The sequence below is a fragment of the Gallinula chloropus genome (assembly GCF_964237585.1).
Source record: "Gallinula chloropus genome assembly, chromosome: 10".
Classification (NCBI taxonomy): Eukaryota; Metazoa; Chordata; class Aves; order Gruiformes; family Rallidae; genus Gallinula; species Gallinula chloropus.
The window spans coordinates 6290651-6305474 of NC_140095.1; the positions used below are offsets into that span (position 1 = coordinate 6290651).

Sequence of the window (14824 nt, forward strand, 5' to 3'; positions counted from 1 at the left end):
TAAAAATTCTTAATTAGTAATCAGAGTTCCTACATTTAAGCTAGTGATTTAACCACTCAAACAGAAACAAAGCAATCAAGCTTTTAGCAAAGATGATGGACTCACATTAAATTCAAATGTGTTTACTCAAGGACACAGACATATTTAAAATCAAGGGGGAATAGGAGTCTTGAGGAATGAAATATGCATCTCCTACTACAGGAGTCTCTTAAAAATAGCAAAGAAGCCATAGAATATCAACTATGCAAATGGACTCTAGCTACCTGTTAGAAACATTTGCTGAAATATATCTGGATATTGTTGACATTAAGTTGAAAATATATCCTGGAATTCGGGATAAGTTTATATTAGAACAGTTGCATGTCATTCTTATGAGCCAGTTATCATTCTGGCATTAACTCCATGAAGCTATTATAGCTCATGGAAAACCAGCTCTGCTCACAAATATGCCCAGTTGGCTGTGTAAAGACTGAAAGATATGACTGAATGCTCTGTATGTAGAAGTGTAAGCACAATAGAAATCAGGATGCTACAGCACCTACTGTGATTAGTAACAAATATAAAACTGCTATTTTTTTACCAATAACTTCCAACAGATGTTCTTCCTCTATTGAAAACTATGAGTCAGGGCATCATTTTCAGAGCTGTCCATGTTTTGATATCAATGAGGCTGACTCACAGGCTCCTAACAAAAGGAGCAGTATTTTTTAGGGCGCTAAATATGCCAAGATAAAAATGGAAATGTTAAACTTCGTGAATTTCTGGCTCACATTAATAGATGTAAAAATAAGTCATTACAATACCTGATTAACTCACATAGTGTGGGTTGAACAGGAAAAGCAGTCATACTATCTATCTTCAGTAGTGTTGTCATCTAATATATCCACCTACAGTGGAGTACTGCTAGGAAATGAACACGTCTGAATTTTGCATTTATAACATGAAATATCACTATGGCCTTAAACAAATGGCTAAAGAAGACCAAAGCACACCTCCTCCTGTCTGTAGATCAAGCACAGAGAGAATATGTGTCAAATAAAGTTTTTCAAGGGCCCTGCCATGTCCAACATAAGTCAGCGCCAAAGGAACTCATTCTAACTAGCAGCAGCTTTAATTGCTTTTGCTAGAAATTGTAAATGCACTTTATCCACAGGTGAAAAAAGAGGAAAACGGGCTATCTGCTAACAAAACATGGCAAAGACATTTCTATGCAAACAAGGTAGGAACTTTATAGACATTCAGAGCTATTAAGAGATCCACTGAAGGAAGCAGGAGATGAATGCATGAGAAGCAGGCAGGCACTGCTTGCAGCACAGGGAGAACAAGCTTTCAGCAAGTTCCACTTGCTTGGACTTGAAAACAATCAATAAAAATAATCTGGTTGTGTTTCTCTTTCTCCATCAATTTCAAGGAGGCTTTTGGGACTACAGAAAGTAAATGGAAGGAAAGCCTGAGCTCTTTTTGCTGCATGGAGCTCATGCCAAAACGATAACTGATCTGCTGGTGAAAAGTTATAACAACATGAAAGTGCAAGCAACAGGACAGCTGAGATTCAAGGCTTCTTTCTTTCCCAGAACATTATGGAGAATGAAATGCAACAGCACCAACAGTTTATTTTGACTGGACAATTAGGATGTATTTTCAGGGCAGCGTGAAGGGAATTAAGCAGACAATTTCCATGAACAGCAACATCAGGGTCCCCATTCACAGCTGGAAACAGAGAACAGTCTTTCCTTCTGTATTTATCAGTCTGTACTTTATTAAAATAGACACACTACAAAAAGCATGTAAACATAATTAAGAAGCAAGGGAAATAATTCAAAGAAGGATTAAGAAATACCAGGGAATTATCGGAAAATCTTAGGCTGGGGTTTTCAAATTCACATTCAGTAGGACTTGAGTATTTTGCCCTCTTTGGTTTTTCTGAAAAATCTAAGCATTAGCTAGTAGAGGTCTTCAGATATTTAACTAACTTACCTGAAATCCAAGAAAGCTGTTTTTACAAAATTAGACTTTATTGAAACTAAAGTAGTTTCAGTGATCTAGAGTGTATGATAAGCTATGCCCTTCTGAATCTGCAGAGATTGTTTTACACGAACATCTACTGTGCATTGCACTAGGCTATGACACAGCAAAACATATGCTCATCCTGTCTGAGCCTTGTAACCTCAAAGATTTTTCACCCACTCCAGCTGAAGCAATTGAAATGTTTTTCTAAATCACACTTTGAATCCCCCAAACCTGTGGTTTCAATAGAAGGGGGTTTTCTTTCCCTAAATGAGGTTTTCCATATGTGTACAGAAAGTAGTTTGATTTTTAAACTCAAATGTCTTCTTAAAAGGAAAACATAGAATAACAGCACCATGACATGGCTGTACCATAAAAAGATAACTTACATTGTAGACAAAGAAACTAATGTGCTGAAGGCTCCAGGGGTGATAGTGCTGATATGATTGTCATACAGAGAAAGAAGCCTCACTGAGCTCAGTCCAGCAAAGGTGTCGTTGTTTATACAGCTGATAGAGTTGCTCCTCAGCATCCTGCAAGGATTAAAATGGAATTAGAAACTACTGGGAGGGGGTATAATTTCAGGATAGGTGGTCCTTTATCTGTGGCATCAACAGATGCTTTGGCAAGCACTGTTCTCCGTTTTTATTGATTTCTCAATTACTACACAGCTATGGAGGAGTTAGATTCATGCAAACATTGTGTCATGAAATTAATACAGAGTTCTACAAAACAACATTAGAGGCTGATAGGAGATTAAAGTAGTATGCAGTTAAAATTATGATTAGTGGCAAACTTAAAAACTGAAGTCTTAATTTAGTAAATATCTGAGACTAAATGAAGATGTACTTCACAGATAGTTGAAAAAGACTGTCAGAAATGTGTGACAGTAACAATACTAGCTGCATTACTCCTATCATGCATGTTTTTTGTAATCACACTGCAGAAGTATGGAAGGAAACAGCATCCTCAGCAGAAATCAAGGAATAGCTTAGGGAAGATTTCCAGACCTAACACAAGCTCTGAAATGTCATTATAATCATTAATTGACAAGACAGAAAGCAGTAACCATCCTATAAAACGGTCTTTGCTCACTGCTTGTACCAGATGAATCAGTGCTGTGTTTTGGAAGAAACATCTCTCTGAGTTGTTATGGTAACAATGAACTCGATGATAAAGCCCAATTAATCTGAAAGACAGTAATATCTTGTTTCACTCCACAGCAAAAAGGCTCATGTGTATTTGTTACACTGCACGCCAATCAACATCTGGGGCTGTAAACATCGCTGCACAGTTGTGATTCTCCTACTTTGGAATCCACAAAATATACGCAGCTCATGATGCTGTTCCAGTGAATTGATCCTCCAAAAGGAGGAGGGTTAATTCCTTGGTATCAAATTCATGCAGCGAGCAATGAAAATTCAGACTCCCCTAGAAGCTTGGATTTAAATGTTAGATTGGTGTCTGCCAGCTGGGCATATAGATGCTGCATCAATAGATGGCTGAAAAACACCAAAGAGAGATTAGATATGGCTGGGAAGAAATTCAGTGCAATCATGAACACTGGGTGTTTCAGACCTGAACATTAGGCTGGTCTGTGTTACTGTTCTCTGTGTACAGTCACCACCACAGGCACTGTGGCCTCCATCATTCTGGTGCTACAACTTGGGTGAAACTGCGTCACAAAAGATTAGCAGGGCACAGAGACACGCGCCTTACACGTGGAGTACTAAGCTGCCTGAAAGCCAGGTCAAGACCACAAGCTCCAAAATGAATAGGGTAGTAAATAAGAGAAGTAAAGTCCTCAGTGACTCAGTAGCAGTACGAAGCATTTCCTCCATTCTGTATGTAAAGTATCAGGCAGCCGGACTGCAAAATGGGATGACTGAATTTGGATGCCAGTATTTCTTGCACAGTGCTTTATTACATTTCAGGAAACATCTGGTCTTTTAAAAGTGGACCATGACCCTGTCCAATGCAGCCTCTTCGTAAAAGACTGCAATTTTAATGCTCAAAGAAATTCAATTAATGGGTAGAAATGTATGTCCCTCAAGCTAAAGCCTTTGGTTTCATATCATGGTTTGCCATGCACTGTGTGCCCTTCCTGAAGGAAAACTTATACTTACAGATCCTCATATCATGCTGTGTATATTTAGACTGCTTTATCAGCTAGGAGGAAATGTAGGTCAGGTCAGCAGGATAGCTTGGATGTTAAGCATCTTTTTATTAAAAAATGCTGAATTTTGTTTAGGAGCACTGCCACAGGCCACTTTACAGTATAAAAATTAATTGAGTATCTATGGACAGTATTTTCAAATCCCTTAGTAAAGTGCATACATTAAAGAACAGATGGCTGTAACCACAGAAAAAAAATGTTTAAAGGAACAGCAAAAAAAAGTTCCATATTCGTCATTACAGGCCAAAGACCTTGAAGTGAAACTTGGATTTGTTTTTGCACTTGAGTAAGGACTGAAGTAATCGTGCCATGATACTTTGCAACATAAGAAGTATTTGCTGCTGATGAATAAATTGCAGGTTTTAAATTCTGTTTTGATTCCTAGAGTCTGTTTACTGACAGCACCCACCTAGTCAAGTGCCTGCTTTCTACAGCAGGGAAGGCTATGCAAGAGAGGTGTTTTCCCTGTATAGAGCATACATATCATGCACCAGCAGTCTGCCACCACAGGAAGCTTAGTCCCTGACTGCTTCTCAGGACGGTGGATGGGGTGGATTAGACACTATCTTGAAACCCAGTCTGTGATCTTTCTTTGAATATATCTTTTAACATGCAAATAAGGTACTAAGAGTTTATGTGTGTTAGTTCTCAGAAATAAATTACAAAGTTTGTCTAGCTGCAAAAGTAACACCAAACCGATTCCCTCTGCATTTGGGCTCTATGTCTCTCTCACTCTCTCCCCAACCACAACCACATTAATGGTATAGGCAAACATGATTTCTACGGTACTTGGTGTGGGCAACCAAGAGCAGGCTGTGGCTAGTCCATAGCCATGATGCTGCATAGCCACTTGGTGCAGAGTGGCCAGTTACTTTCTCTCAGCAGGACCTGTAGCAATTTGGTTGTCTGCCTTAAAGTTGTTTATCTGCAGCTGTTTCAGTGGCAGCAATAACTTGAGCTTTTCTTCTCTCCCTACCTCTTGATTTCATACGATTTGTAGGATATTAAAAATCCTTGAGGCTCCTAGCCTGCTCTGGGGTTTGGTTTAAGCAGACCACCAATTCCAATTTGGGTGGAGATGGAGTGGGAGGATGGACTAATAGACAGCAAACACGTTCCTAAATGCCATGTTTTCATAGTCAGTAACAAAAGCATGAAATGATTAAAAGTGCCCAAATTTGACCCATGATATGTTCTCCATCATATTACTCCTGAAATTACTGAAAAACTTTTTTTCACAGAAATAAATCTCAAAATTACCCAGGTCTAAAACTATATTGAAGACTTCATGACAGTGATAGAAGACCCTGCCTTAGAGCCTGTTGTCTAGGAACAGGCATTTTAGCAGGCATTGCTGAACTTGAGCAACCCTGCTCAATTTACAGAGGAAGAGAGAAAGACAGGTCTTCACACTTACAATGTCTTCAGCCCTGTGAGGCCTCTGAACATTCGTCCATGCACTGATTCCAGTTGATTCTCTGTCAGAATCAGTTCCTGCACTCCTGATGCTCCGTCAAATGTGCCTTCTCGGATCTCCTTGATCTTATTATTGCTTAAGTTTCTGGAAGGACATAACCAGTCACAACAAGAAAATTATTAGTGCTTTATTCCAAACATATATCATCACACTGGAAGGAGGAAGATAGGAAGAATGTTTGTTTTAGTGGTTATCTAGAGACATTCATTCAGCAAGGAGAACATTCAGAGGTTCAAAAGTATAATTACTGTACTTACAAACAGCCCCCCTTGACTCATCAAAACCATAATTATATCAGCTATATCAAAGTATTTAAATTAATGGAATTACCAGCTTTTATACCTCGTGTAATCCTGAGCACAACTACAGGCTGGGTGGAGAAGGGATTGAGAGCAACCCTGAGGACTTGGAGGTGTTGATTGATGTAAAGCTCAACATGAGCCAGCAATGTGCTCTTGAAGCCCAGAAAGCAAGTGACCTGGGCTGCAGCAAAAGCAGCGAGTTCAGCAGGTTGAGGAAGGGGATTCTGCCCCTCTGCTCTTGAGACCCCCCCACCTGCAGTGCTGCGTGCAGCTCTGGGGTCCCCAGTGCAAAAAAGATATTGACCTGTTGGAGCAAGTCCAGAGGAGGCCACAAAGATCATTAGAGGGCTGGAACACATCTACTGTGAAGACAAACTGAGAATTGGACTTGTTCAGCCTGGAGAAGAGAAGGCTCTGGGGAGACCTTAGAGCAGCCTGCCAGTACCTATAGGAGCTACAGGAAAGCTGGGGAAGGACTGGTTATAAGGTCAAGGAGTGATAAGACAAGGGGGAATGGGTTTCAACTAAACGAGTGGAAACTTAGATTAGGTATTAGGAAAGGGCGGTGAGGCACAGGGTGCCTAGAGAATGTGTGGCTGACCCTGGATCCCTGGCAGGATTCAAAGCCAGGCTGGATGGGGCTTTGGGCACCTTGGGCTAGTGGAGGGCATCCCCACACACCATTCTGTGATTTTATGTAATTCTTGCTTACATGGGTCTCAGGAATGCAATACGTGGGGGTCTCTAACATCTGATTACATCCATAAAGTTATGCACCTTGCTTAGGCTTGGGTGCCCATCTGGCCAGAATCAGTTAATATTCCTACCACCGAAATGGGCACCATACACTGAGATACAGACCAATTTTCTCTAGTGTTCTAGGACCTTCACTCTTTTGAAACTCAACACTGGAGTAATGTACAAAACTGTGTGATTGCATGGATCTGAAACAGATCTTAGTATGTGCACTCATGAACTCCCAGGCACTTAAAGTGAACACCACTATTCGACATGGGCATCACGCAATTCTCAGTTCACAGCTACTGCAAGATCCAGCATGATATTCTAAATATTTACTTGGCCGACACAGTCTCAGGCTGTTTGCTTATAGATCAACACAGGAAAACTTCAATCTGCAAAGTCAAATGAAGTTCTGATGAAATGCAAAAGTAATCTTTTGAATATTTCATGTTCATGAAAAAAAACAACGAACAGAAAACTTCTGAATGATAAAATGCCATCAGAGATGTATAAAAATAAATGGCATTTAATTATTTAAACAATTTATATAAATGGCCTTACACACATTAAAACCTTCAAGCATCTCCTCTGATGCCCCATATAGATTATGATGAATAATCCTGTTTAGATTTGTCAGGGAACACTATTTTTTTTGTTTTACTCTCTACAAGAAAAAAAGAGAAAGTGAAAGACAAGTTCTTGCTCCCAAGAAGATGCCAAATTCCAACACTATTACTCATAGTGAATAGCACATTATTCCAGAAATGATCCCAGTACACACGCAGCGTGAGTAATAGTCTCAAAATCCAATTCCAGGTGATATAAAACAAATGACAAGGTATCAGATTAACACCTGGGCCACTCTGCTCAGAAGAACAGGCAATCTTGTTGGGATAAAAGTTGACAGAAGACATGGCAACAGGACAGCTTGGCCTCAGAGAGAAATAATGCGGGTCTTGCTCTTTGTAGAAGTCATCACATAATAAAAAAACCCCACCAAAAACTAAAAAAATGAGTCTTGAAGATATGTTTCATGTGGGAAACTTGAGTACCCTGCTTTATGTCTGCTGAACAACTGTCAGATAGCGGGCCCTACAGCATGTGGCCCATCACCTCTTGTGCATTCTGTGATCAGAAAGAATAGGAGTATGCCAGCAATCAGCCAAAAATAACATAAAAACATATAGAAATACTTACATACAGATTTTGCTTTCCAGAAGTTTAGTACTTTGTGCTAACACTCACATGAAGAGTTTATGTTCAGTGTCAAAGCAAGTCAAGGAAGGATATTCTGACATATGCATTTAATTTTGGGGCTCAGCTATTTCTCTAGTGGAAATGTTTATTGCTCAGCATCTCTTTTAAATGCTGGCATAAATAAATGCTCCCAACGATCCATTTCCTGGTAAAGATCATGCCATTATGCATATTTGCTCATAAAATAAATTAATAAGTATGTAAATGTTTGTGGTGGGAAGGGAGGGTGAGTTACTGTAATAAACAAAGACTTCGACTTTCAATCCCCAGAACACAGAGCGACCTACACTTGTAGTTACAAAGTTTTATTACTCAGGTTTTACCATCTAAAAGATATTTAGTCACATATATTAAAACATGGGTGCAATTTTGCTGGATGATTTGATGCTCAGGGCAAAAAGAGCTAATATTGGAGAGAAAGGCTAGCCATAATTTGCAAAGGAATTGGCACCTTTATAACATCCAAACCATCTGAATTTCAATTGCTGCCAGAGAACTTCTGTAGCTAGGGAACTTACTCATTGAGTTAATAATTCCTGATCATTTCAACACCACGAATCACCCAAACACATGCCAGCAGTTTCAGAAGCAGCCAATTATACATATACCTTTCTCATGCACAATATCTGAAAATCCAAGATTAAAGGCTATGGTGAAATCAATGTTCCAAAACAGAGAAAAGACAAGCTTTACAATAGTAAATAGGTAAAGACAACACTGCCCTGCAAATTCCACTTGGAGTACTGTCAAAGCAGATGTTCTGCCAACCTGGATTTCTTTATTTGTCTTCCTGAATAAAAGCTTCCCATATCAGAATACAACAATAACAACAAAGGTAGATGACACCAGTCATTCATTTAAAATAAAAGTACCTTCCTTAAAGTCTGACATACAAGAAGAATAATCATGAGACATTACCTACTTGTCAGCTTAGAATTACCAGCAAAAATAATCAGCTGATACAAACCTTGGAAAAGGAAAGGAGTGAAACTTTTGCCTGCTCTGCAACTCGGAGAGCTCTACTTCATCCCTGCCAGCACTGAAAGAATCTTTTGTATATGATCATATCACTTGACAAGGCATTGTGTTTTTTAATCAGAAAAAGACTTCTGATGGACTCCACAGCAAACTGCCATTACAGAAAAGCCCCAGCCTCCCGCAGCACTAAGCTTCTATATGAAATTCTTGAAATACTGGAGACAGTAGAAAAAAAAAAGAGTCTTTCATACTTCCTAAGATACCTATGTCCTCTAGCAGGATGCAAATGGGAATCTAAATTCAACCTGGTCACTCAAGAATGGTTATTGTTTCCATAAGGACTGCCTGATTTACCCTGGTGATAACATTCAATCCTATTTCCAGGCTTTGATTTTGGGCAAGAGGTCAAAAGAAATTCTCAGAAAGCCTGGGTTTACTTTATGTGGGGCTGCGAATAGGAAATGATCTAAGAAACTATCAAGGTGACATTGCTCACGCAGCTCACTTTTCAGTCCCTTCTTATTTACTTTATGGCTAAAGTTTATAATAATAATATTTCTGTTGATCTTGTAACTTCAACGCAGAACAAGCTGGATTCTATTCAGGCTTCACAGAACCATTCATCCCCTGTACCTGCTGGGTCAGCTCTAACATTTCAGCACGCCCTTCATCGCTGCCTTACCGTCCCACCAGAGCACAGTCCAACTGCTAAGGCTCTGCTTGGCCTCACCTCAACCTTGAGGTTCCATTCTGAGGGGGTTCCCTAGAATATTCCTAAGTATATGTTAGGAGGAACCCCCCAGTGCTGTTGCATTCTTCTGGAGGGCTCTGAGAGGGTTTTACAGATTTCACCAACAACCTGGCTGGCTTTTATACAGTGAGTTTTCCTCAGAAGCAGGAAGGCATTGAAAGCCTTAAATACTACAGACAGACAGTGAAGTACACCCAGTGACACTCCTATGTTCCTTCAGCAGAGCAGACTGATGGTCTCACTGGAAAAAAATTGAAGGCACATGAAGAACCCAAATGCCATGTACCACAACACTCTCTACAATATCATTTCCAGAAAATAAAGTCCATTTCTGTAGACCAAATGACAGATGACTGCAACTTCAATTGCCTTGGCAAAATTTACGCTTAGGGGAAAGAACAGCAGGTAACAGCTGTTTCCAAGGACACAAACTACTTTTTACCTCCCCAAGGAACCTGAGATTCTGGTTTTTAAGCTGACTTCTACCCTGCAAACTTTATCATTATTCAATTTTATTTTGCATGTAAAATGTGTTAAATCCCGTGCTGACACGCCACACAATTTAATGTAGGAGAAATATTTACAGACAAACTAAGCCTCCAAAGACAATTATATACTAGAGGTGGGGTTGGCAGGACCAGCCACTGCCAAGACAGCCTGACACTTCCTACGTATTTTATGTTCACTCTGTAACTTTGGCAAGATTTACAGAATGAACTGTCAGATATCCCTTTCAGTTTTTGATATAAGTATCTTTTATTGTTCTTGTTCTCTGATGAAAGAAGTCAGTCCCCTTTCTCCCCAGCAGCACATAAAGTATGGCACTTCACCTTTTTACTTGGAATGTGAGCTCACAGACATTTTTCCTCTGCATAAACAGCTGCCGGGACCTCAGTGGGAATGGGCAGTCCCTGTAGGTACTGGGGAGCAATCAGGCTCTGGAGCTGACATCTAGGAACTGGAGCCTTTCCCTATGTGTGAGCATCCTGTTTCAGCAACCAAATGGATTGCCTTGCTCCCACTGAATTAGGTACCAAAGGAGTTTTGGAGCTTGAACTTGTCTGCCATGGCCAGAAAACCCCTCCAGGCTCCCACTGTCATGGGAGATCCCAATTCCTGGAGAGTTTTTTCACTAATTAACAACTTCAGGTAGTCCTGGGGAGTCATGGGGTCCCCATTGTTTGATTCATGTTGAATCAGGTAGTTGCTGTGAGCAAAGAACTGCTCGCTTCCACAAAAGTTAAACCTTGCCCCTCAGTGGTAGGGCTGCCCCTCACCTCTGCCTGATGTGAGATCTCCCTCTGGCAACATAGTCCTCTGGGAGGGCAGAAGGTTCCAGCAGGTCCTAGAGCCTTTCTATCTCACACCTCCAGTCATGGAGCTGCTCCCACTCCCACAGCGCTCAGAAATGAACCCTCATATTTCTCCAGCACTTCACGCAGATTCCAAATGGGGTTTTTTTTAACTACTGTGCAAAATGCTGGTAACACAGTGCTTGGAGCCTGGAGTCACTGCAATGTGACTTCAGCGCTTGCAGACAAGTCCTACCTCTACATTTGCAAGATGAGGTGAGGTAATGTGGTATGAAAGCAGTAAAAGCAACACAGAATTCAGGGCATTTTGCAACATCCACTGGAGAACCCAGGAAGTTACTTCTAGACTGGGTTAGATCTACAAGAATCTACAGCAACCTTTTTATTCTACTCTACAGAGCAATAAACATAAAGATGGATTAAAATTTAGGTTATGTAAATAGCATTATGAGATTTTGCAGCTAATCATTCCAGTTGATGGGTTTTTTTTTTTTTTGATAGAAGGCATTTGCAGACATGTTAACCTTTTTAAAAAACAGCAAAGTAATCTTAGCAATTTAATTCCTAAATAAAATGTGGCCTAACTTTGCCTTATGGATCTGTGACCTTTTACATTTAAATGTATTCAATCCTGTGCTGACACATCATATAGTATGATTCAGCTTAGGAGGAATATTTACAGAAAAATTGCTAATTATACATTAGACATGGGGATGGCAGGATGCAGAGGTGTCTGACCCTTACCAGTTTTTTTATCTTTCCTTTATAACATCTGCAACATTTAACAGAATGAAGTGGCAGATGACCCTTTCACGTTTAAAGGTAAGAGTTTTTAGCTTAATTTTTCTTTTTTTTTCTTTAATCAAAAGGACATATTCCAGGGAAGAAATCGAACCAGTACACCATGTTTTTCCTCCTACCTCAAAACACTGATAAATCTTTCTTGCGAAAAGTCCGAAACATGCAAGTTTTGATTTCAAATTTCTTAACTGGTAAATACCACGTAGGTGTTTTATTCAAAGGATGCATCTTCCCTGTGAAAATCTGTGAGGATTTTTCTGAATACTTTGTCTTTAACAAAGAGATTGAAGATGTCTGCCACAATTCAAGGAGCATGCGTGACTTTTTTTAATTATATTTAATTTTAGGAGCTAATTTTCCAGAGGTTTTTTTTTTTTACTTCAGGTTATTCTTCAGATTTTATCTTCCTTCCAATGTCTCTCAAGCCAGTGCAGGACACAGAGCTACAGAGTGCGTACATTTCTCTATCCAAGTATCTACTCTACCAACCTGAGAAGAAATGTCCTTGGCTGGACAGAGAGGCAGCCCCAGGGAGATTTGTGAAGGCTATAAAAACAGCTCAAGGCAATGCAGTGGAGTAACCATGTGTGAGGGCTAGGAAGGGAGCCCCACTGAGAAGAGCAGGGATTTTGTCAGCAGTTAGAGAGAGGTAACCAGGGGTGGGAAAGCACACTGGCCTTACACTGAGGCCAAACAGAGTGAGAACTGAAACTGCACTGAATGCAGAGATGAGGAATGTAGCAAAGGACTGGGAAAAGAGCCCAACTGAAAAGTATTACATAGCTATAAAACTAAAGACTATTTTCACATATATACAGTGCAGTGATCCTACATAAATACCACATCTATGAGTATTTCCCTTTGGAAAGTGTAAGAAAATCCAAGGGGCTGTGATACACAAGAACGTGCATTCAGTCAGGGACAAATGGCAGAGCTTGAGTGACAGACCAAGAAGTGTGAGCCTACACCTGGAATACAAGGACAATCTGACAGCTCCTGAAGGCCCAGGGCACTGACTGCCTCAGGAACCAAAGCTACACTTGAGCATAACGTAAGAGGAGACACCAAGCTGAAACACATATCAATAGGAAGGAAGAGCTAATTCCTCTAGCTCTGGAACTATACTGGAGCTTTACTAGCCACAGTGGAACCAATGTGCTGTTAAAGTAGTTTCTTTGCAAATCTCCCAGACGCGGATCTGTCACTAGTCATAAACTAAAGGACAAAGAGAGGGCAACCACTCAAATGCCCATTCAGCTACCCAGAGCCCAGATACTCAGATACATTTCAGAAGAAAGAGGATTACAGAGGTTAAATAAAGGTGGAAAAAAATTAAACAAAAGAAAAAGAGAGGTGATTTAGGTTAGTGGCCTGCCACTGCAAAGCTCTGAACTGGTTTCTTGAGCCTAGGAAGCAATGCAATTTCCAGACAGATCGTTCCACCTGCTTTTTACCTTTAAAACTTGAACAGACAAGGAATATGATGAGACAGAGACAATATTGCCAGTAAAACAACAGTAAAATTTCTTGTCCTGTATATACAGTGAAAAATGGGGCTTTGGTCAATATTATTCCTCTTTAATTTAGCAGCAGCAGTAAGACTTAATGCAGAGCACATGGACCACATTCCTGCCACACACGCAGAACCATTAGCAGCGGCAATCCCATCCACTTGTATCTCCCTGCATTTCCCTTCTTGCATGCTGGAAGGAGGCCTCTTAATTAGCAGAAGGACATACAGTAAAGGCCAAATAATAACATAGAAGCAAAGGGGTGCTTGCTGAGGGAGTTTTTTGTAAATCCTTCCCTTCACAAAATAGAACTAGGAGAACTAGGAAAAAGAAGCCTAACCTGGCATTTTAAGGATCAAGCTACTGACTAAGGTTATGGTTGAAACGTTGGTCTGCTTACATGAGAAAACACCCTTTTCAGAAAATCCCTTTATTCCAGTCAAGACACTCCTTGACAACACCGGGTAGAGCAAAAGAAATTAGCTCGACTATGCCGATTACCTAAAGAGCCACTAAAAGTCCAAATGGGGGACACTTTTTTATGAGGTGTGGGGCACAGCTACTTTTTGCTGTCCATCTGAACTGCCCCTGTACCCCTCAGTTCTCAGCACCTGCCAAGAGCAGAAAGATTTTTTTTTTCCTGCTTCACAAGAAATGAACTCCTAAAAACATCTTGTAACTGCTTCATGGAGCATTTATGCCTAACAATACAGCCCTGTGAGGCATCTCTCCCACCTGAGTGACGGATGGGAACAGGAAAGACAGCACTATAATTTACCTAAGGTAAGTTTTAAATACAATGAAAGACATTATTCCAGTTATCACACCTCTCCAGTTTTTAAAACATAAATCCTTAATGTTTGATGAGGACAGATGCTTTCCTATTTGTGTATACTTTTACACACCATACATTTTTCATTCCCTTTTACTATCTACATAGACAACAGAGCACTTCCAGTGTCAACAACTTCTTTTAAGTTCACTGTAGCTACAACTTATGGATCATTCATAAAGATGAAGTTAATGTATATGTTTAATTCCCCCAGCCTGATGACCTGTACTTGCACAAATACAGCCTCTACTCCCAAACCTGAAGTGCTGCATCTGAAACTTGCAGGAACAAAACTCACATAAGAATCCCACTACAATTTGGAGAAAGCCCCTGAGATCTTACATAGCTTCAAATGGCTAGGAAGCTCCAGATGGCAGAAACCACATCAAATGAATGCAGAGCAGAAAGCCTGGTTGGTTGGTTTCCCCAAGTCACCTCGATTCTCACAGTAAAATCTTACTGAAATAAGCAGTTAGATGAGACATTAGCAATGGGCCCATAGGTTTAAAACTTTAAATGACTTCAGAAAGGTCAATTTAGATACCTATCAAGAGGTATCCAACATATGATCCTCTTCTGCAAATAAAGCTCTTATTGAATATGTGCATTGTAAAGTGCCAGGACTTAGACTGTTAACAGAATTATACAGATATATTTGAATGATTGATCTCCAAATTA

At 40.1% G+C, this 14824-nt stretch overlaps 1 protein-coding gene across 1 annotated transcript in view; it reads right to left on the minus strand.

Annotated features, from left to right (window-relative positions):
- SLIT3 (slit guidance ligand 3) overlaps positions 1 to 14824 on the minus strand; it is a gene marked incomplete at its 5' end in the record, with an annotated part of 502705 nt that overhangs the window by 104059 nt on the left and 383822 nt on the right. The window contains 2 exons of the mRNA XM_084268563.1: positions 2397 to 2540; positions 5601 to 5744. Coding sequence (XP_084124689.1) covers positions 2397 to 2540; positions 5601 to 5744 — 288 coding nt within the window. The remainder of the gene's footprint in view (positions 1 to 2396; positions 2541 to 5600; positions 5745 to 14824) is intronic.